The sequence below is a fragment of the Psammomys obesus genome, unplaced genomic scaffold (assembly GCF_907164565.1).
Source record: "Psammomys obesus unplaced genomic scaffold, mPsaObe1.curated_primary_1811, whole genome shotgun sequence".
Lineage (NCBI taxonomy): Eukaryota > Metazoa > Chordata > Mammalia > Rodentia > Muridae > Psammomys > Psammomys obesus.
In genome coordinates, this window is record NW_026596152.1 from 9,623,573 (window position 1) to 9,647,868 (window position 24,296).

The following is a 24,296-nucleotide window of genomic DNA, read 5'->3' on the forward strand; positions in this document are numbered from 1 at the left end:
TGACAGTGGCGCGGCGCTCTTCTGCATCCAGTTCTGCAGAGCAGCTCTTTGTAGGAGTTAGAATGCCCTGGCACCAGTGAGCATGGCAGGCGTGAGCCCTGCTAACTTCTCGAAGGCTTTCTCCTTGCTTGGAATTTCATAATGGCTCTTTGAGGCAGAAAGTAAATCTTCCTTTTCAGTTTTGTTCATGGTGATGCTTGTGGCCCCTGGTTGCCTCGTAGCGTTGGTTAGTCCCTGGCCAGCAGAGCACAGTGAAGGCTTCTTTGCCCACTCCCTTGGTGGGAGTCTGGGCAGCTACCCTGTCTTTCATTGGAGGCTACACTGAAAGCCTTGGAGACATCACAGCCTTTTTCTCTTGAATTCATCTTTCCTCAAATCCAGTCCCTCCAGACAGAAAGTGTGGCTCATTGGAGCTCAGTTGCAGGGTGCTTGTCTAAGACATTCAGTATCTTGGTTATAATTCCCAGCCTCCCCGGCCCTCAGATCCACCTGCATTCATAACATCTGTAATAGTCCAAAAGTTGATATATCTCCATATTGTGGAATATTTGGGACAAAGGCTCAATGGTGGTATGCTTGACTAGCTTGTGTTGATCCCTAGCCCTCTCTCTCTCTCCCCCCCCAAACACAATAATTGCGGTTCATATTTATTGCACCCTGCTGTATTCCTTGTTTCATATTTGTATCACTAGTTCGCTTGCTGTACTCTGAGGCGGTTTTCCTATTATGCCCACCTTTCGATGACTAGCCTGAGTTGGCAAGTGTATGAGATGTGCCCTGCTTCACAGTGAGCCCAGCTACTTCCGGTCTATCCGATTAAAAACCATGCCCTCACCAGTGTGCAGACCCGCACTAAGTGTGCGCACCTCACCAAGCAGTGATGATGTCCCTGCTTCTGTACCTGTCCTGAAGGGAACAGAAGTATTCTCAAGAGACATTTGTACCTCTCCCTTTGGCTATCAGGAATATGAAGCTGGGGAAAGAAAAGGCCTCCTCTGCCAGCTAGAGGAAGAACTTGGCACTCAGGAAGAGATTTCACACAGCTCTGATAACTTGTCAGACCACTCTGCAGAAAATAAGCCAAGACACAGTGGGCAAGATCACACCTTGATAAGGACTGCTTAGCTGAGTGTACCTTCTGCTCTCTATTTAGGCCGAAGCCTCTGTTAGGACTGTGCAGATGGGCTTGAGGGGGTATCGTTGGACCTTTTATTGGTTCCTCTTCCCAGTGTCGCCACACTGAATAAATCTCCTTTCTCTGCTTTTCATTATTATTTATCTCTATAATTGGCCTATTGAGGATCACTGGATGAGACTGGCTTGAGAGAGCTGCTGGGGCCCAGCTCTGACCCTAACTCCAGTTAACACTTCCTGCTCGCAATCCGTATTTTGGTACAGCCCCCAAGCTGTTCCCAGAATGATTTGTCACAGCACTCCTATCGAAAAGCCCCAGACTACAGAAAGTGAAAGGACTCTTACAAGTTGGCCCTCACTTTGCCTCTCGGACAACTCTGCCCTGACCCACCAACCCCTCATTCTCCCACCTGTCCCCACCTTCTTTGTCCTCCAAATTCCTGCTCTTCCGCCTTTATATGTACCTCCTCTCCCTCTATCGTTGCAAATCATTCTTCATCTTTCAGACTGTTGGACTACTTTGGGGCATACCCTATGCTAACATTTGTCCCTAGTGTCCTAGCTGTCTGCTTGTAGGTTTATGATCTGGCTAAACTCCTTAAGGGCCTAGGCTCCACCTTGCTGTTCCCATTAGCCTAACAGTGCCTGGCAGGGAGAGGCCTCTCAGTTTCATGTGTTTTGTTGGTTTGTTGTGTGGTGCTGGGATGAACGCAGGGCCTTGTCAGGAAAGCACTATAACACTGGACTCTACACTAGCCCTTTAGCTCATGTTTCAGACTTAAACCAGAAAGTCTCTGTGTAGCCATTCATATATTCCTTCCCCAAGGATTAGTAATGTTCACTCCCCTGAGTGGAGACTGTAATTAGGATATCTGGTGCCCACTGGGCACATGGGTGAGGTACATAGGCCTGAGAGAGATTCTGAGGGAGAAGTTGGTAGCCAAGCACTCTGCAGGGGAAAGAGGAGAAGTGGAAAAGATGTTTGGGATGTCCCTCACTCCCATGCCAAGCTATCTGCTAGAGTTAAGCCAGAGCTCTACCTGAGCAGAGGTCTCATGTTTTCTCAGTCAACAGCAGAGAGCAGCCATCAACCTTCTGCTGGCCTGCTGGCTTCTTCTGGTGGTAGCTGGTGGCTGTGATGGTGGCCACAGTATGTTTCCATCCCAGCCCTCCCCAGTTCCTTTCTGTACTCATTTTCTCCACACATAACATATTCCGTTAAGAACAAAGAAAGGAACACATCAGACCCGTGACTCCGCACCTGGAGAGCATACCCCACACACATTTTAAATCTGCGGATTCCCCTTAAGGGAATTCCAGCTATAAAAGAACTTGGGTCAGCAGCCTTGGGCCTGTGTGGCTAACAAGCTCCTATTTTCTCTGTTGTTGGGCTGGCCTGAAGGGCTTCTTTGTTTGGGGTAGGGGTGAATGTGATGCCCTAATGAGGCCCTGTGGAATCCTGGCTCACACACAGCAGCCTGCGGGATGGAACTCTCTAGGCAGAAAGCAAGTTGGTGAGTTTGTGGGTTTGTCAGGCTTTAAAGAACACAGAACAGTGTTAAAAGGGTGAAAACTAACTGGAATATTGGATTCTGGGTTGGATTCAGCACAAAAATACAGAGTAAAGGCTGAAGAAATCCGAGTAGTATCTGGAGTTTAGCTTCTAGTACTACACTGTGTTCGCTTTTTAAGTTTTGACAGATGCACAATGATTATGTAACATGCTGACGTGGGAGGAAACTGAGATGGAAATTTGGGACTGTTGGTGCAACTTTTTCAGTAAATCTAAAATTACTTTAAGATAGGAATGTTATTAATAAGGAAGAAAGGACAAGGTCAGCCCAGCATGTCCTTCTGCACCTCTCCCCCTTGTTCTTGAGCCCTCATCTGCAGAATCAGGAAGCTGCTGTGGGCCGGCACTCCAGGCAGTCTGTTCCTTTGCCACTGCTGTTCTTTGTTTGGGCACAGGTTAGGTTACATGACCAGGTCCACCAGGAGGATGTGGGCCGTGTGGTCAAGCTCCTGTCTCCTGCCGGCCACCAAGGGAGAGGTGACTTCTTAGGCTTCACTTTCTTCACTCATTAGAAACTGCAAACCTGACTGGAAAGGACAGGGAGGGTAAAACAGCTGGTGCTGGTGGAAAAGCTGATGGGAGAGCTGAGGACGGGCCCTGCGATCACACAGTTGCTCAGCGTGGCGCAGGCTCCAGGTTCCATCCTGTGGCCATACTGGAGGCTGTGTGCCTGGTAAGCGGTAATTTTCATCCTCTCTTCTCTTCTAATATTTAAAGGGACGGGTGTACATTCCTTGAAGATTTCAATGGCAAGCTTTGAGAGCAAGGGGTGGGGGAGGGAGTGTCTAGTTTTAGGGACTAACGGCAACACTGTACCCTCTCTCCCACCTCCTGCCCACTTCCAAGGGCTGTGAAGTACAGCTCTTTTTCCTAGCTGGTTCTAAGTCCTCTAGGGGGTTCCATATTTAGATTCATTAAATAAAACTGTGCTGTTGTTGCTCCTTCACCCAAAAGATGAAACAAGCTTCTTCCTGCTAAGGGAGGCTTCTTCCTGCTAAGGGAGCCTTTTATGCCTTCCATCATGAGCCCTTCTGGCTCAGAAACCCAGAAACAGGAAAAAATGTGTCTGAGAGCTCCCGGTCTGGCGAACTGTTTACCTGTAGGTGGCAGTAGTGATACGTGAGTGCTGAAGGAGGTAGAGAGGAAATGGTGCTGGCAGGGAGAACCCCTTTCGGATAACAATAGTAACAGAAGCATCAGCCCATAGTTTGGCTGTGGAGGAGCAGTTCTTTGGGAGTGGAGGCTCTGGCAGGTGTTTTCTCTATAGTATTTAGTTTCCCTTCAGGCAACTGTGTGAAAGGAATCTGTTGTTACCGTATTTTACAGATGTGGGAAAGGTCTGGTGACTACCCTGGGTTATCCCAGTCATGGAGAAGACCAAAACAGCAGAGTCTGAGCTCACTGCTGTCCAAGGCTGCCACTGTGATGCACAAATGAAGTGCATTTCATATGCCCTGACCTCACTGAGTGCCTGCCACCCAGGGACCTCTGCAGAAGTTCCTTCAGTACTTCACTTCAAAGGGCCTGGGCAGTCTCCCCAGAGGAGGGGATGAGAAGAGAATGTAAGATAGGCTTTCTATGTAGCCCAAGCTGATCTTGAACTTGTGATGCCTCTGCCTAAACCTCCCAGTGCTGGGATTATAGGTATGTGCCACAATGTCCAGCAAGATCAGCCACCTAGAGACACTCAAGTTCAAGTCTAGGTAGGGGGCAGAGTATGTACTCATGGCTAGCAGAAAAGGTAGAACTTCTTAGAACACAGAGTTGCCTGGAAAGCTCCATGGCTGTCCCGTGAAGTGCTGTGGTCCAGCAGAAGACCTCTAGTGAGGTGGGGCTCTGTAGTGGCTAGGCTGGAGCAAGGCCCTTCATCAATGGTGAGCCTCAGATCCCATTGTGGTTGCTGTGTTCACCTCCAGCAGAGACTCTGCTATTCTGTGGAATAGAGCTCACCTGAGCCCTCTGATTTGTGTGTTCTCGTGGGATGGTTGTGTTTTGTGAATTCTGTGTAGGCAAAGGATGCTTGCTCTTACTACTATTCAACAAAGAATTGGAAATACTAGCCAGGACAGTTAAGGAAGAAAAGGAGACAGAAACATCCAAATGGGAAAGAAAGAGTTAAATGCTAGGTTCACAGCTGTTGGAAGTTCAGAAACCCTGACATGGCTGCCATCAATGCACAGAAGACTGATTTTCTCAAAGGGTCTTTCTCTGAGCTTTCTGTGAGGTGTTAATGAGTCCAAAGGGACTATCCTTCAGAGTGGTCCATCACACCCATAGGCTTGGGGCCTTTCCTGTCATCTCTGTCAGAGAGCCCAAGGGTGGCAGGGATAGGTTACTGAGGAGGCTGACGACTGGAGGAAGATAAATTGTGAAGACCGGAAGCCCAGCCTTCGATTTTCTTGGAGGAGAGCAGGATTTTTCCAGCAGTGGGGATTCTTTATAATCAGATGAGTCTACAAGTGGACTTTTAACCAAGTAGCGCTTGATTGGTCATTTGAAAACACCTCAGTGATGAACTTTTTTTTTTTTTCCGAGACAGAGTTTCTGTGTATGGCCGCTTGGATGTCTTGGACTCCCTTTGTAGATGAGGCTGGCCTTTAACTCACAGAGATCTGCCTGCCTCTGTCTGCAGAGCTGGGATTAAAGGCGTGCACCACCACGCCAGGCTAACAGTAAACTTTTAAATCTCAAGAAAATACTGAAAAGCTTTTGAATTGTTGTAGCTAGTAAATTGGATTTCATTGTGTCACATATTTTTAAATTTTATTTATTTGTGGGAAAGGGCTGAGGACAACTTAGGAGTCTGTTCCCTCTTAGCATGTGGGTCCTCAAGCTTGTTAGCAAGCACTTTTACCCAATGAGCCATCTTGCCAGCCCTCTGTCACATATATTTAAGAAAAATACAGTGCCAAGTGTGTTCCTCCTCTGCCAGCAACGTCAGTGCTCTTGGGGCTATTTCTTATTAACAGAATTTTTGAAATGTGATTTATTTGACTATTAATAGTTTTTCAATAAAGAATAAAACAACTGTGCATGTGTGTGTGTGTGTGTATGTGTGTGTGTGTGTGTGTGTGTGTGTGTGAACATGGGCATGTGTATGCCACACTGTGCATGTAGAGGTCAGAGGGCAATTTTCAGGAGTTGGTTTTCTCCTGCCATCTTGTTGAGGCAGATTCTCATTTCTGTCACACTGAATAGTCCAGCTGGCCCGCGGGCTTTGAGCTTCTGGCAACTCTGTGTCTACCTCCTGTCCCACTGCAGGAATGCTAGCCCTGAAATGACACTCTGTGGGGGCCTGGGAGGGCTGTATACTGTGAACTGCAGAATATTGCTTCAAGAAGCCAGGTATGGTTGTTTGCACAGATGCTCAAGAGGCTGGGAAAGGGAGGGCTGCTGGAGCTGGAAGTTGTGTGCTTGGTAAGCAGGATTTTTCATCATCTCTTCTGTTTTTCTATTTAAAGGGATGAGTGTGCAGTCCTTGAAGATTTCAGTCAGTAGCTTTGAGGGTAAGAGGCTGCTGTGGGGACTAGCAACAGCATCGCCTCTCCCTCCTCTTACTTCCAAGGGCTAGGAAGTACAGCTCTTCTTCCCAGCTGGTTCTAAACACTCTAGAGGTTTAAATATTTAGATTCATAAATAAAATTGTGCTGTTGCTGCTCCTTCACCTTACAGATGAACCAAGCCAAGTCTAGGGGCTTCTTCCTGCTAAGGGAGCTCTTTGTAGAGTTGCTTGGATGTGCCTAAGCAGCATGTCAAGACTGTCTCAGGACATCTAGACAAACATACCAAGAGCACATGCACAGGCGCATACTGCTGAAAGAAATTAAAGACAACAAGTAAATGGACAGATAATTTTTATTAAATGGAGGGGAAGACAGTATTAAGATGCTAATGATGGGGTGCTGGAGAGATGGCCTAGTGGCTAAGGGCATTGGCTACTCTCAACTGGTTCAATTCCCAGCACCCACATGGCAGCTTAGAACTGTCTGTAACTCTAGTTCCAGGGGATCTGATACCCTCACACAGACATACATGTAGGCAAAACACCAGTGCACATAAAATTAAATTTAAAAAGATATTAATGCTGCCCAAAATGATTTATAGAGGTGGTGAAATCACTATCAATATGCCACTCTCATTTTTTTATAAAATAAAAACATCTAACCTAAAGTTCTCATGACCTCTGAAGGAACCTGCAAGTAGCCAAAACAACCTGAAGAACAAAGTTGGAAGATGCACATTTCATGGTTTCAAAATACTATAAAGTAAGAGAATCAAGTAGTGTAATTCTGATCAAAAGGCTGACATGCAGACCATTGGCAGAATAAAGCAAGGAGCCCAGAAACAAGCCCTCTCATATATGCTCAATACATTTTCAACAAGGTGCCAAAATCCTTTAGTCAGGGAAGAACCATGATCTTTACTAAGGATGCTGGAGAGAGAATGGAAACACACACACACGCACACACAAAATAATAAATTTAGGCTTTTATCTTATACCATATACAGAAATACTCCAAATAGATTAAATTTCTAGGCAAAAGAGTATAAACTATAAGTCTTAGAATAAAACAGGGGAAAAATCATATTAATTTAACAAGTATTTGTTGGGTATGACACCAAAAATACAAAAGAAAAAAAATAAGTGTGGCTTTATTAAAATGAAAACAGTTTTGGTTGAGTGTGGTAGTGTAGATGCTATAGAATCCTAACACTCAGGTAGGAGTTAGGGGGTCCTAAGTCCTTAGTCATTCTGTGCTGTATAGTGAGATCCTCTCTCAAAGAACAAAAACGACTTTTATGTGTTAAAGAACATTTTCAAAAGAATGAAAACCCAACCTACAAAACTGGAGGAAATACTTACAAGGAATATATTTGATAGTGAATTAATCTTTAGAATATGTAAAGAAACTCCAAAACCAAACCACAGGGCGGGGGGGGGGGGAGCCAAACTACCCAATTAAAAAAAAATGGGCAAAGAACTTTAATAGAGGCTTCTCCAAAGAAGATGCAAAAATGGCTGGTAACTATGTGTTCACATGAGCAGATGTTCAACATCACCATTCGCCAGGGAAATGCAAATCTAAACACACGATTCTACTTCACATTTGCAAGGCCAGGATTACATGACTGAACTCAGTTTGGCTTCAAAGGCTTCGATATTTTCTCTATGTTGTTCCATCTGGTAACAAAACCCAAGTTTGGATGTGGTGTTGTTCATCTTAGAAAAATTCTGAAGCTGCCCCATTCTACCTTAGTTTACGAGAAAGGGCTCATCACCACTTTTTTAAAAAAGTTTCCTATAATTCACACTTCTACTGTGCTAGGCTTTTTTTTTTTTTCTTTTGTTTTTGTTTATTTGGCAGCTTGGCACAAGCTAGGGTCATCTGGAGAGGAGGGAACTCATAGGTTCAGGCATTTTCTTGACTAATGATTGATGAGGGAGGGCTAGTTCACTGTGTGGGCCAGGTATAAGAAAGCAGGCTGAGCAAGCCATGAGAAGCAAACCAATGATCTGGTTTTTTTCATGGCTTCTGCTTCAGTTCCTGCCTCTAGGTTCCTGCCTTGAGTTTCTGTCCTGACTTCCTCAGTGTGGCCTGAGAGATATAAACTGAAATAAACCTTTTCTTCCCTATGTTGCTTTTGGTCGCTGTGTTTTATCACAGCAATAGAAACGTAACTAAGGCATGTCCTGCCACTCCCATGATAGATAAATGGCCTAAGAAAAATGACATAAGTAGGACGTATCTTTGTTTTTTTAATGTGTCCTTATTTTTTTTACATGACACTTGTTATTTTTTTAACCTATAATTAGAATTTGCACATCCAAATCAAAAGCTCTGTGCTTACAAGCACACTTGCAAGGATTTATAGCTAGTTCCTAAAACATTTGCACAGCTGCATTCACTGGACCAAAAAGAGTAATTGTTTTAGTTATTACCATTTTTTCCAAAAAGAATATTTCCATCTTTTCGCTCTCTTTTTTCACTGTGTGTGGTACCAATAGCATCTTCACCCCCAGGCAAAGCAGAGTCACTCACAAATACTGGGACTCTGACCTTCTTATGGTAGAACTATATAGGGTTTGAGACAGTCTTAACCAGAGTCCACGGAAGGCACAAGTGTGGTAGGCACAGAGGCAGGCAATGTTGGATCCTTGTATATAAGATGAGGGATGGATGAAAAAGTACTTTAGTATCAGTAAGATTAAGAGCCAGACGGGCCCGTCTGGTGCTGTCTGCACTGCTCTACTCATATCATGTATGAAGGAAAAAGAGTTCAAGGCCAGGAAGTAGGAGCTTTGGGCTTGTCAAGGGAATCAGAGCCTTGTAGGAAGGCAGCTGGGGCAGTGAGTACCATGCTGGTAAGGACAGGCAGAGCTTATACAAGAAAGAGTGATATGAAGCCCACATCATGTTGAGCTAGAGAAGCAGACATTGAGGGCAGAGGCTCTGGAGAGGTACAGGCCTCAGTCCCAGTGTAGCTCAGGGCTCTTCAGAGGCAGAATAAGATCAGTTCACAAAGCCTCACCATAAAGTGATCTGAGTATCCAGTCCCAGCTCTTCCTGCCACACTGGCTGACTCTGAACACCTTCTTTGAAGGTGCCCTTCCCCGCACCTCACTGTGGGCTCACACACAGAAGAGGCTCATCTGTGGCTTTGCCCCTGCAGCTGCCTGAGCTCGCCTGCCTGAGCCTGCACTTTTGACCTTCCCAAGGCAGCCAGGCCAGGAGAGAGGCCACCTGGGCAGGCGCTTCAGTGCCTCCCAGAACTTGGACTATACTCACCAAGGCTGCTCTTTGGTGAAGCCACAGAGGACACAGACTTGGGAGGCTTTATAGAGGAAATACTAAATCAGTGAAACATTATTTCTAAGTTTGGTTTAGCAGCAGAATCCATTAACCTTGTGCCCACCCTCTCTCTTCCTGTAATAATACCAGCAAGGGGTTCAAAGGCATGGCAACTTATGCTCAGGGTCAGCACGTTTATTCAGTTACTGGGGTTTTGAGTTTTCCAGCTGAATGATACTCTCACTTTGATTATAAGGAACCAACCCCAAAAGAATCCTTTTTTGATTCCTGCTTCTTTGGAAAGCCACACCTGCTGAAGCCAGAGGAGAGAATCAAGGCTGACAATGCAGCTCAATCAATTCTTATTTTACTTTTTCATAAAAGAATTTCTATCAAATGGGAACAAAGTTGTGTCTGGCTGATTCTGGGATTGAGGCCACTCAATGTGGCCTCCCTTATTTAGTCTGGTCTCCAGGCTAGAGGAGAGCAAAGTTCATTTCTTTTGACACGTAAATTATCAAATCCTAAAATAAAACTTGGTACAATGGTAGAAAGCAGTCCTCCAGGGAGCAATGGATAAATCCTTCGTGCCAGCCACGAGCTGGGATGGATAAACACTAACACAACAGTGACTGTGGTTGTGAAATGTTGAAGTCCCTGAAGCTGTGCTAATGGCCAGGAGCTGGAATGAACAGAATGAAGCAATCAGATACATACCCCACCCTAGCATCCTAATATTGTTGCCATAGAATTTGCTTCATTCAGAAAGGACTACTTCCAACCTGGTGTTGGAGCTGGGCCAGGATTCCCTCACGCCTTGACCCCGACAGCAGTGTTCATACTCTCTGGAGCATGGTTTTCTTGCCTACCCACCCCTCCCATGCTTGCAGTCCTAAGGCAGCCCTGCTGAGAGGAGCTCACAGTGGGTTGGTTTCTTGGCTGCCATATCTACACTTGGATGCTAAATATACAGACTTCAGAGGCGCCAGCACTAGAAGGCAAAAGAGCACTGGTTTAGCATTTTGCATTCAGCGACATTCTTTTGGTGAGTCTGGAGAAGAAAACAGCCAAATTATCTCCCCAGTCAGCAAGTGTGGGCAGTAGCCCAGAGTTATCAGAACAAAGAAATAGCATTCAGGGTGCTCCAGGCCAAGCTGAAGAAAGAAGAAAATGGGGGTTTGATGGGTAGGAAACTCATTGGGTAATGGGTCAGTAATATGCAATGAACTTTCTGGATTACTGATACTTCAGTGCGGCAGGGATAGCCTCTTTGAAGCAAGTATTCCACACAGCCATTACTGCCTCCTGCTTCAGCTTCATGACGTTCTCTGTGAATGTTCACCGTAGAAGTTCCATTTCTGTTGAAGAGTCAAGAGGGCAAACTTTAACTTCTTAGTCCTGCTTTCTGGGCTGTCTTTTTATACAACCCCTTCTCTTAAAAGGAAGAAAACAGAGCCAGAAGAAGGTTCACAAAGTGGCAGGCTGCAGGCTACAACACAGTCCTTTCTACAGCTTGAAGGCAAAGTAAAGCCCCATGATCCAAACCCCATTCTCTCAAGATTGACAAGAGTCTGAGATATGCCGCATACTGTTTTGGAAGCTAAGGAAAGAGAGATAATTAAGACAGCCACAGTGACAGTCCAGCCGGGGTGCTAACAGAGGGTGCCACACACTCTAGGAGGTTTAACACCTGTACTCTAGTGCCAAGGAGTTTCGGAGGAGGATGCGTACGTCCCTCACCACACAGTATCAGTCTCTGCATACAGGGCAATGAGATTGCTCTCCTAAGGAAAGTGCCAGGTCAGCCTCTCACTGCCCAGCTATAGAGCACCAGCCCAGGGTGCAGTCTACAACACTAATCTTTAACCTTGGCCATACCTCTGTATTACCATGAGGCTTCCCAGAATGGTTTTTCAGAAAGGCTGAGGACTGCCATTAATCAGATCAGAATCTCTGGGTATATGTGTTCTAGACCCTCCCCAGAATGGTCATGTGTGTAAACAATGCTGAGGACTACTAACTTAGAGGAGAGAATGTGAATCTAGGCCTTCATCAGATGTAAATGGGTTACGTACCTCCCAAGTGCTAGACTTTAGTGATGTAGTGATGGGAAAATCTGAAGTGAAAGAGGTAACAGCAGAGAAATCTCAAGTATTGCAAAGAGAATCAGCACTTAAAGGAAGACATTTATTGTGGGTAGGAAACACAGAGGTTGTGCAGCACACAGGGAAAAAAGACCCTCTGCAATGCAGAGCAGAGACTTGGAAAGCAAAAAATTGAGGACTGGGCTTTTTAAAGCTTCTGAAGAGTTTTTTCTCTTCTACTTTATGGTTGGTCAGTTTGAAGACAAATAGGATGGTTGATTTGGTCTGCAACTGTTGTGTGACATGTCCTGATCTGGTCTTGAACTGTATGACAAGCCCTGATTTGGCCTTGAACTTGTTGAGACAGTCTACCAACAGGGGCCTGCTAGTGAGAGACAAAAGCTGCCAGGTTTTTATCACAAGTCAAAAGGGCGAGGGAGAAGCTGGGCACCTTGGAAGTTCACCACCCTTACCCTCTCCCTATCTGCCTGCCTACCGGGGAGTCTGTCTAACTCCTGGTCTTTCATTAGGAAAAGGTGAAAGAGACACAGTCCCTGCCATCATGGGGCTCACAGCCCAGGGGAAAAAGGCATCAAGTGACCCAGAGTCCACCTCTAATCCTGAGCCCACTGAGTCTTATGTTCCCTGTGATCTTCACTTCTCTGTTCTCTCCAACCAGAGAGTCCATTGTGCTATCTATACTTTTTCTTCTTTTCTGAGTGGTTTGAAATATATCCGTGTGTGTGTGTGTGTTTGGGTATGAATATGTGTTTCAGTGTACAAATTCCCACGGAGGACAGAAAAGGGTACTGGATCTTCCGAAGTAGGAGTTGTGAGCTGCCTGACCTGGGTATTGGGAACCAAACTTGGGGCCTCTGGAAAAGCAGTGAGTGCTGTGTGTTAGTCACTGTTTTATGGCTGTGAAGAGACCATGACCAGGGCAACTCTTGTTAAAGAAGGCATTTAATCAGGGGCTTGCTTACAGCTTCAGGGGTTTAGTCCATTGTCAGTGGTGGGGGACATCATGGACAGTTCTGCTCTGAGTAGGAGCATACACATGCCTTTATAAAAAGAGGCACCCAAAACAGAATTTAAGGATTTTTTTTTTTTTGGATCCACAATACTGTTTCTGTACGGTACAATTTTCTATCTGTACTATTTTACATTCTCAATAAAGAAGAAGGGTTCCAGGTTCTCCACATCTTTATCAAGTTAATTATTTTATGTTTTAAAAATAATAGCCAGGATGAAGAGATGGCCCAGTGGTTGCTAAGAGCACTGGCTGCCCTTCCAGAGGACCAGAGTTCAGTTCCCAGCACCCGAGTGGCAGCTAACAGCCATCTGTAACTCCAGTGGAAAGGGATCCAGTGCCCTCTTCTGGCCTCCACAGGCACTGCATGCATGTGGTACACAGACATACATGGAGGCAAAGCATTTAGAAACAAATATATGTATATGTGTATGTGTATACATATGTAATATATTTTCTACTGCAAATATATTTGATCATCTATTTGCTATATAATCATTGTATAATATTATATAATAATATAAATATATTTATGTTTCTTCTTGGGAAAAATGCCAATTTGGAGTCTTTCCCAGTTTTTTTCATTGTTGTTTTTCAGATTCTGTAGCTCAAGCTGGCATTAAACTCGTGATTCCCTTGCTTCTACCTCCATAGGATTATAGGCATCTACCATGATGTCTGCCAACCTTTCTCTTTCATTCATTCATATATGTATTTGTTGTTTTTGTTGAGTTGCAAGGTCCCTTATATTCTAGACATTTATGTTTTATCATGTGTCTGATTTTTCAAAGACTTTCTTCCATTCTAGAGGCTGCCTTTTTATTCTGTTGTCTATGTTTTTAGTGCATGGTGGGGGCAGGGTTTGGTGGTGCTGAGTTCAACTGCCTGTGGAAGGCAGTTAACCTGCCACTCAGTTCTAGCCCCAAAAGTTTTTAATTTTGACTCATCCAGTACCTGTATTTTTCCATAATGGGTACCTATGCATTAGTGTTAGGACCATGTCAGATCATGTGTCATGGAGCTTCCTCTGCTTTCTCCTAACAGTTGTACAGTTTTCAACACTTGTGTTCACATCTTTAGTCAATTTAGAGTTAATATAGTATAAGAAAAGTGTACAACTTCATCTTTTTGCATATGGAAAGCCATTTAAAAACCATCATTTTATTATGTTTTGCCTGCATGTGTGTTTGTGTACCGTGTGTGTGCCTCATGCCCAGGGAAGCCAGAGGAGGCCATCCGATACCCTGGAACTGGAATTATAGATGGCTGTGATCCATCGTGTGGGTACTGGGAATGGAACCTGGGTTCTCTGGAAGAGCAGCCACTGCCCTTAACCATCTTTTCTGCAGCCCTGAGGACCATTTTTTCAATATCGGGATTGTCCTTTCTCCACTAAGTGATCAAAAGGTCGATTACAGATCAGGGCCTCAACACCTCGTGTTTCAGCTATTGAGCTTTGCATCACTGTGACAGGTGGTGTCAGTTCAAGGTCAATCAGCTCTGTCCAAAAGCAAATATGTGGGTGAGCAAAACGGCTCCCTGTGGCATCCAGAAAGCAAAGAGTTCCCCAAATCCTCTTCCAAACCATGTTCCTCCCAGTGGCACCAGAGGCTGGTAACCAAGCTCTTAGCCTCTGATTTCTGTAGGGTGGGGACAACTAAGATCCAAACCATGACACCATATCTTACTGAATTGTCTCTTCTTCTTTCTTATCTTCTGAGATGCAGTTTTAACTACTGCAGTTGATTTTTCATAAGTATAGCAGCAGATATCTATAGAGGACAAGCCGTGTGCCAGACTGTATTCTAAGGGTTTATACATATTAAGCTACTTAATTTTTCTGATGGGATGTATGCTATAGTTTTAACTAGGTTTGGCGCCTCAGGTTAATTAACTTTCCCAAAGTCATATGACTAGTAGGGCCTGTATTTTAGCTTGGTGGCTTGGCTCTGGAATCTGTGGGCTCTAGTACCTCAGGCCTCCTGGCTATGGGATTTGGAGACTAGACAATCTTGGCCCCTGAGCTGCATGCTTCTTGGATGTTCCCTTGTGAAAGCAGTAGTCCCAGAAGTGGTGGTTCCAGTTTCTTTCCATTTCCTTCCGGGCCCCATATTCCAGGAGAAATGTAAAGCAGTTTCTTTCTAATTTCACAGAGAAGGCAACGGATGGCTCCCTGCAGAGCGAGGACTGGACACTGAACATGGAGATCTGTGATATCATCAATGAGACGGAGGAAGGGTATGTTTTCCTGGGAAACTTCTCGGGTGACATGCATAGCTTGTCAGTGCTCAGTGTGGCGGGTTCACCTCTGGTGAGGTTTTTGGGTTTTTTTTTTAACTTATTATTATTTTCAGTCTGTTTGATGTGACATTAGTGAGCTAAAATTTGGTAATTTGTCTTTTCCCACCGATGCTCCCCTGCATCCCCATAGCAGTGTTCCAGTTTGAGGAGTGACGCGTCTCCATCATCTGCTCTGAACCATGAGTAGAAATGTATGTCATTTACCTCTCCTCAGAGCCTGCTTCCTTGTTGAAGACACGGGAGCTATCCGTACCCTGGGATGCTTTCCAGGGTGTCATGGAAGTAGGCCAGAGTGTAATCATCAGACAAAGGAGTGACAGAGGGACACCCATGGCTCAGAGCAGCTGAGCATGTCTGGAGTGGGCGGACTCAACCTCACCTGCTTGACTCTGTGCACTGCTGAATCCGTTCTTGGTGTTATTGTGTACTGTGTCTGCCCCTTCTCTCCAGCTCTACTTATCCATATTTCTTACAGAGCACTCTGACTTAGGGTTTTCTCCAGACCATAGACACCAATTTACTCTTACTATGTTCTTTTTGACTCCAGAGTGTCAAGGAGACCATGTGGGGCTCGGGCACCCCAAGGCTTGTGTATTGGTAGTGATATCTGCTTGCTCGTCCTCTCGTCAATCCTGCTTTCATTTGACAGATGCTTACAAAGTGCCTGCCTTTTGCAGACACTGTTGTCAACATGAAGGATGCAGCAGTGAGTGGGACCCAATTTCACCTCTTGGGGAGGTTCCCGATTAGAACAGGAGGCAAACTATGAACAAGACAAACCACCTAAGCTGTTCAGGTGGGCCGAGCACTATAGGGAACTCTTGGGAGGATCTGGGCAGTGAGATGGTATGGTCTGCCTTTAATCAAGAATGGTCATCCATGTTCAGAATGGGCTCACCAGGGCAGGCCAAAGATGGAGCAGGTAAAGCAGTAGTGATTTATTACGGCCATCCTCTTGTAGACTGATGATGTAAGCTGGACTTAAATGGTGGTAAGGACGAGGGAGGCATCATTAGATCCTGGTGAGATTCAGAAATTAAAGCTAATAGCATTTGCTGGTCTGGAATATGAGGGAAATGTCAAAGATAACAGCAAGGTTTGGGACCTACAAACAGCAGGGTGGAGCTCCCAGTGCCGAGGTGGGGCAGGCAGAGAAGAGATCTAGATCCGAGCTAAGGTGAATGTGGTCCCCCACACTAGGACTGGCCTAGGATGCTGGGGAGCTGTGGCCCAGCCTGTGCCCACAGACAGCTGTCTCCAAAGAAGTGCTGCAGATGCCTTCTAGAGGGGCCAGCTTTGAGCTTGGCTTCTGGAATAGTATGACTTGTACTCAAGGTAGCATAAGAAGGGGGGTCCAGGTGGCTCGAGGTCACATGGTGAAGAGGGAGTATTGGGAAGCAGGCTGGAAGCATGGCTCAGGTCCAATTCTCATCTGCACTTTTCCCCTGAAGAGGAATGCATTTACTTCTTCCCTCTGCTCCTGATTCAGGTTTCCTTCCAGAGTAGTCTTAAGTTTTTAACATAAAACCCTTAATTACACACCTTTGCAGCCATTCTTCAGGCCCTTCAGCCTCACTAATTTTTCTTTTAGCTCTTTGAAATCTGTTTTTTTTTTTTTTTAAGATTTATTTATTTATCATGTGTACAGTGTTCTGCCTGTATGTGTGCCTGCACACCAGAAGAGGGCGCCAGATCTCATGATAGATGGTTGGGAGCCACCATGGGGTTGCTGGTAATTGAACTCAGGACCTCTGGAAAAACAGGCAGTGCTCTTAACCTCTGATCCCTCTCTCCAGCCCCTTGAATTCTTTTTTTGTCCCCAGTCAAATATCTAAGTGTTGAGAGCAGAAAGTCTAAGAACTCCTGGATCTTCTTCCTTCTAGAAAACGTAAGTCCCTTTCAAAGTGTGAGCAACCAGGGACCTGCTTCTCAGCCACAGCTTCCTGGAGCGCCGGTTATGCATTCCCAGAGCTCTGACCTCTTGTTCATGTGTTGGAATGACAGCATGGTGACTCGAAGAGTATCTGTGCTTGCCTCTGTTGTAATGTGTCTGCTGAAATCCCTCCCACATGGAGAAAGCGAAAACAAAGCACACTCACTGGCTCTCCCTCCTGAGTGCTGTTCCTCTTGTTTCTCTGAGCCAGTCTCCCTGCCTCTAGGTGGCTCCCCTCAGTTACTGGATCACAACACAAATTTTACTCCTCTGGCCCTTTCCCTCTTAACTTGTCATATTGTGTGGTATTATACTTGGGCTTCAGATCTCTGTGATGCCTTTTAGTGTCTGTCTTGCCCAACAGCCTGCTAGTCTGTGCACTTGAAGAGGGCAAGAATTCCTCTCTATCACACTCACTATTTTGTCTCTTCCACAACACAGTTAATACATAATTAGCTCCTCTGTCTCTGTCTCTGTTTCTCTCTCTGTGTGTGTGACAGTTTCACATAATTAGCTCCTCTGTTTATCTGTCTCTCTCTCTCTCTCTCTCTCTCTCTCTCTGTGTGTGTGTGTGTGTATGAGGGACTAACCTCAAAGTTGCTCTTTAGAGGAGGATGACCTTGATTTTCTGATCCGCCTGCCTTATCTCCTGAGTATTGGGATTACAGGTGTGCACCATCACACCTGGTTTATGCAGGGCTAGGGATCAAACCCAGGGCTTTGTGTATGCTAGGCAAGCACTCTGCCCAACTGAGCCACATCTCAGCTCCATAATCAGCTCTTAATAAATATTTTAAAGTGTGTAAAGAATTAATGAAGTCCCTAAGGCAGTCTGATGAGAAATGCAAGCATCTAAATACAATCATAACACAGCATGACAAGGACCAGACAGAGACAAAGAAACAGAGCAAGAAAAGCTGCATATAGCTACAGAGACAGACATGTGCAGGGACTCTCAGCCAGCCTGGGGGCTGTCAGCAGCAAAGCCCTTTTGAAGGAGATGACACTTCAGTAGACTCTTATAGGACTCCAGGATATTAGCAAGACAAGGCAGGTGGATAACAGAGAGAGGGGCGGAGCCTCTAGGCTGGAAAGCAGTGTGTGTGTTGGGTGCATAGGAAGTATTGTAGTGTGGATGGGGGAGGGGGGGTTGGCACCATCTACCTGGACTAGGAGCTTATGTCACCGCTCACTTACACAACCCAACTTCCTCTCTGCCTCAGCTTCATCAATGATTTGTCAATAGTGTCCATCTCATAGAATTACAGTAAAGATTAGAGGAATAAGAAATACACAGACACACATACAGTAGGTATATTGTGGAATAATCAGATACTAGGCAGGCTTCAACGATCTGGATCATTTTACAACCATTTTGACTGTTCCTGGCTTACCGAGTCCTTATGCTACAACCTTTAACCTAGAGTAACATGGGAGATCCAGTAAATGCAGTATGGATTGCTGAGGGTGTGTGTTCAGGAGAGACGCTGTGACAGGAAACATAACTTGCAGCTGTTTGAGAGACACCGAAGAGCTCCCCACAGCCTAAGAGAAGGGCTTGAGTCTGAGAAGGGTGTGGGTGGCCAGAGACGGGTTTTGAGGCCCATAGGACTGCCCCATGGGGTCCTCACCTTTCTACTGAGAACCCCTGGGGTCTGGCACGCCTCACACAAGCCCATGTTTCCCTTGATCCTGCCTGCCTTCCCGATTGTGGCCCTTGACTCAGCAGTTGTTCCTTCAGCCTTTGGTAGCTTCTTTAAATCCTGTGATTCCTGCAGCCTACTGTGATGCTCTGCTCTGACACTTCTCCCTCAGATCAGCAGAAAGAAAGGCTTCTCTTTACTCTCGGGTAGCACTTCCTGAAGCATAGCACCTGGGAAGGGATTTTCAGCTTAAACCTAACCAGAGCCTGCCTGCTATCTGAGTGGCCTCCACCCATAATCTGGGAATGCTGACATACTGTCAGCCAGAAATACACAGTCCTCCAGGGTAGTGTCTGGTTTTTTCATCATGGAAATCCAAGAGAGAGGGTATAGCTTGTCTGCCTGGGAACAGTGCCTGTTCCCAGGCTCTGAGCAGAGCCTGCAGAGAGGAAATCAGTCTTCTCTAACCATTATGTTACCTGTTTTCTTCAGCCCAGCCCACCCAAGCAGATAGCTGCTGAAATGCTATATTTATAATCTGCATCCCTGTTGGAAATCACCCATACTGTAGAAGTCCTGGTCTAGGGCTCATTTCTGTCTCCTCAGCCGTTTGACTGAGGAGCCAAGAATTCAGGCAGAACAACTGTGTTTTAAGTTGGAAATAGAAAATAAGTTTGAGTCTTGCCAGGCGGTGGTAGTGCACACATTTAGTCTCAGCACTCCAGAGTCAGAGGCAGGTGGACGTCTGCATATGAGGCCAGAGTGGTCTACAGAGTAAGTTTCAGGACAGCCACAGCTACACAGAGAAACCCTGTTTTGGCAAACAAACAAACAAACAAACAAACAAAAGAGGTTTGAGTCTTAAATTGTTTTTCACTGTGTGTGTGTAATGTCTGTGTGGGGGCATTCTATATGCATGCGGGGAGTCCAGAAGGGCTGGATCCCCTGGAGGTAGAGTTGTAAGTGGTTGTGAGCTGTCTGATGTAGGTACTAGTAAACATACCCCCGTCCTTTGCAAGAGCAGCATGTGCTGTCAACAACTAAGCCTCTTGTCAACTCCAATTTGAATAATTTTTTAAAGCTTTCTTCCAGAGCTTACTCGCCTTGCTACTTACTCTGGCTTTCTCTCTAAATGACGCTGGTTAGCAGAGCATCCGTCTTCCTCTGCCTTGACTTTATGCATGTTTGTTAGGACATTTTCATGTGTAAGACGGTACACATGTTAGAACCACAGGAGTGAGAGGCCCCGACTTCCAAACATTTGCCTAAGGTAACACCAAGGCCAGCCGTGTGCCCTTTGGTGGCTGGAGCCCACTGTGAGGGCAAAGGGCTGAGTCCTGTGGGAGGTCTAGTTTCTGTTTGTGAAGAGCCTTGCTACTGAGTCCCATGGTAAACTAATTTAAATTCCAACCTGCATGTCAGGACTCCTTCTCCTTCCAACCTTTCTAGCATTTTGTGTTACTTTTAATTTTAAATTTAATTTATTGTTAGTATTGTGTATGTATGTCACACATACATTCCTTAGTGAGCTTTGGAAGTCAGAGGATGACTTTTTGGAGTATGTTTTTTCCTTCCTCCTTTATGTGGAGTCCAGAAATTGAACCTATCTGCCAGTGTGCACAGCAAGCACCTTTACCCATGAGCCATCTCATTGGCCCTGTTTATTTTTGGTTCTGACTGAGGTGAGATGGAATCTCAGTGTAGTTTTAACTTGTCTCCCTCACAGCTAAACATGATACACATTTATTCATGTAATTATTGGTTGCTTATAGTTTTCTTTTCTTTTCTTTTTTTGTTTGTTTGTTTTTCGAGACAGGATTTTTCTTTGTAGCCTTGGTTATCCTGGAACTTGCTCTGTAGACCAGGCTGGCTTTGAACTCATAGAGATCCTCTTGCCTCTGCCTCCCAAGTTCTGAGATCAAAGGTGTGCGCCACCACTCCCCGACCTATACTTTTTCTTTTAAGCATTATCTGTTCAGGTCATTTGGATAATTTGGTTCTTTGGTGTTTATTTATTTGTATATTCTATATTGATTACTTTTCTATGAGCTGTATATTTGGCAAAGATTTTCCCCCATTCTAGGGGCTTTCTCTTCCCTATGCTTATTGTTTCATTTGCCGTACAGAAATGTTTTAAGCGTAATTGTTAAAACTCCTTGCTGGTGCCTGTCTCTTGAAGTGTGTCCCCTAAGCTTTCCACTAGCAGTTCCATTGTTTCAGGACTTATTTTAAGATCTTTGATCCATTTTGAGCTGATTTTTATGCAGAGTGAGAGATAAAGATTGAGTTTCATCCTTCTGCATGCAGATATTGAGTTTCCCTAGGTTGTTTGTTGAAGATGCTGGCTTTTCTCTAGTGTATGTTTTTGGCATCTTTGTCAAGAATCAGATGGCAAGGCATGGTGGTACACACCATTAATCCCAGCACTTGGAAGGCAGAGGGCAGGTGGCTCTCTGAGTTCAAGGACAGCTACGTAGAGAAGAAAATAAAGAATCGGGTCCTGTATTTGGTGGGCTTATTTCTGGCTATACAGTAATACTTCCGTGTGTTTGGCCTTGTACTGTGCTGCTTTTATTACTAAGGCTCTGCAGTATTATCTGGAGTTAAGAATTCTGCTATGTCTAGCATTGGTTTTCTGTTTTGTTTTGTTTGTATTTCTTCCCGCAGGATTGCTTTGGCTACTCAGGGCCTATTATGATTCCTATGAATTTTAGGATTATTTTTCCTGTTTCTGCAAAGAATATTAATGAAATTTTGATCAGGACTGCAGTGAATTTATAGATAATATTAGACAATATAACCTTTCCCCAATATTAATTCTGATAATACATGAATATGAAAGTTCTTTTAATTTTTTTCTTCAGTGTTTTTATTGTAGAGATTATTGCTTGCTTCATTGTTAGGGCTATTTCTGTTTTAAGACTACTGTGATTAGAATTGTCCTATTTTTTCTTAGCATGTTCATCATTGCCTTATCAGATTTTTAAATGTTGATACTTTATTAAAAGTGTTATAAGGTCTAAACATTTTAAGGCAGTCTTCGGGGGTCTTTTTTATTTTTTGAGACAGGATCTTTCTGTGTAGCCCTGGCTGGCTTAGATCTCACTCTGTAGACCAGGCTGGCCTCCATCTCACAGAGATCCACCTGCCTCTGCTTCCCAAGTGCTGGAATTAAAGGTATGCACCACCACACCTGGCTCACGATTTTATATATAAGATCATATCATCCACAGATATGATTATCTGACTTATTCCTTTACCATTTGTGTCTAGTTTGTTTCATTTTGAGAATTCAAGTACTATACTGAGTAAGTCCAGAGAGTATAGACATCCTTTTCTCAATACTGACTTTAAGGGAAATGCTTTCTGGTTTTCCCTGCTTAGTATGATATTATGTGTAGATTTATCACATGTACAGCCTTTATTTTGTTGTTCCTGTATTTTTTCTTTCTTCAGGGATTTTTTTTTTTGTCAAAGGCTTTTTCCCCCATCTATTGAGACAATCATGTAATTTTTTTTGTCCTTGATTCTATTTATTCTTATGTATATGTCTTTTGAGTTTGGTCTGTGAAAATGTCCAAGAAATTTCTTTATTCTTATTTGCAGCTGCATAAAGGCCATGATGTAATTAGCCTTGTTTCCTCTTGTAAATGTCCCTCCAGTCTTTTACAAACATGGTGCAGTGAGCAACCTTGATACCCATGCTAGTTGACATTGGGCTTGTGCCCCATGAGGCTTGTGAGGATCATAGTTTGTCTGTCCTTTTGCCAGACCAAAGGATGCCATTCGAGCTCTAAAGAAGCGGCTCAGTGGGAACCGAAACTACAGAGAAGTGATGTTGGCCCTCACGGTGAGTATTGTTTCCTGGGAGGGAAAACTTAGGGCACCTAGCTCAGGTTTACTCTTCCCAGGACCCCCTCTGTCCACTCACATGGGCTTCCAACATGTAGCCTGTGTTGTCATGGTTCAGCAGCAGCTTCCAGGGGACCTTTAGGGTCCCCTGCCCACCTCTGATGCAGCAGGCAAGCGTAAATGGGGAAGGTGTATATCAGAAGCTAAGATGTAGATGACACTGTTGTACCCAGCAACCGTGGGTAGAAGCTCAGGATGGAAGAGCCAGAGGCCAGGACAGATCTCTTCCTGCTACCAGTCTATTTGAGATGATGGAGTCAGTTTATACAGATGTTCACCTTTATCCGCCCAACATCTGCCCAGGATGGAGCTTTGCAGATGTTGATGAGATGTTTACCACTACCTTCTTACAGTTGAGTGTTTTGGGCTCTGAGGGGCTTTGGAGCACTTCACAGCTAGAGAAGCACCAAGCTGTGGTGTGCCATCACAGAATGGTCTTTTGTTTGGGATAAAAATGAAAATAATACAAAGGTTCTTGAAAAAGTCAGCCAAGTGACTCCTTTCAGGGCAAATAGATAAAAATTGTGCCCTTCCTTAAGATATAGAGAACTAAAAAGGTTATTTGAGGTGCTATTTCTGTCTTGAAAGCTAACAGTTTTTCAGATGCTATAAAATCTGGGCCACAGTGACTTTTTAATAGAAACTGTAACAAGTCACCATGTCAACTTCTGTAGGTGTGGAAAAGTGGGTTATTTATTCCAAACTGCCATAACATATTTTCTCGTAAAGCAGAAGAGCTGCTGTGATCTCCTCTGCACCCCCAAATAAAGTCCAAAGCTTAACAGAAAAGCTCTCTCAGCCAGGGGCTTGGGATTTGCATAGCAAAGAAGAAAAGTCAGTTGAGAAATAGGTGAAAGTTTTATTTTATTTTATTTTTAACCTCAGCATTGGTAGAGCCCAGAATGAAGCACAGAGCTGTGACATGCATCACTGGGGAGGCGACTCTGGCATTTGTCCCTCTTCGTGCCAGTTTCATGGCAACCACTGTAGATAAAGCTTTTTAAAGTGACTGCATGTCCTTGCGTCCCTACAGCATCAGCTGGCAGCCATCATTTGACCTTCCTCAGGGCCAGGTCTTTTCTGCAACCCCCCTGGGAGGCCTGTGGGCATGCAGACCTGTTGTCCTTGTAGCTAGGTCCCTGCCTGGCACACTTGGCATGGTTTTATGTCTGCCACGATGGCTTCACTTGTTAGTTTCTGTCAGCCCTGTTTCTTCCTTGTGGCCCTCTCCAAGCTGCACATCTGTCCCTGCCTAGGCTGTTAGTATTTATCCAGTGGAGCTAGAGATCCTGAGAGCTAACATCTGCTTCTCATTGCCTAGAGCTTCCCCTTGTTTATTCCATGGGTTTTGGATGTATCTCCAAAAGTTGCCACTGTGTTTCATCCCCTTAAACCCACAAAGTCAGATTTGCCAAGAGCCCTTTTGGAAGGGTGGCCTGACATGGCCTTGATAGAGAGGACTTCCTGTGCCTCCTACACATAAAGGCTTTGGGCTGCTGCAGGCACATGTGCGCAGGCTATTTTCCAAGGCTAGGATGGGGCACACTGACCTTAAGGTCTGCTGTGTGGGAAAACTGAAGGAGAGAAGAGTATCCTGTCCATGGACTCCCTAAAAAGAGAAGCAGAGCCCAGGGTTGACCACAGCCTGCTCCTGTTTCTAGTTATTTTTACCCAGGACAACTTCCTGAGCTTCCTGCTCTGCTGGTCCTCACCTGCCCCTCAGGAAAGAAGGGCTCAGCAGCTCAGCAACCATGCCAAGAGTAGAGAATAAGTAGAGAACCCAGAGGAAAAGGTACCTGCAACATACCTAGGGAAAAAGAAACCTCTCTAGCTTCTCTTGGTGGCCCCCATGGATCCCTGAGAGTGAGAACTCTTGAATTAGGTACAATCAGAGA

At 44.9% G+C, this 24,296-nt stretch overlaps 1 protein-coding gene across 4 annotated transcripts in view; it reads left to right on the forward strand.

Moving 5' to 3' along the window:
* Tom1l2 (target of myb1 like 2 membrane trafficking protein) overlaps positions 1 to 24,296 on the forward strand; it is a 122,555-nt gene that overhangs the window by 48,760 nt on the left and 49,499 nt on the right. For all 4 annotated transcript variants that reach the window (XM_055593941.1, XM_055593942.1, XM_055593943.1 and 1 more), the window contains exons 2-3: positions 14,766 to 14,850; positions 22,261 to 22,339. In XM_055593941.1, the coding sequence (XP_055449916.1) occupies positions 14,766 to 14,850; positions 22,261 to 22,339 (164 nt within the window). The remainder of the gene's footprint in view (positions 1 to 14,765; positions 14,851 to 22,260; positions 22,340 to 24,296) is intronic.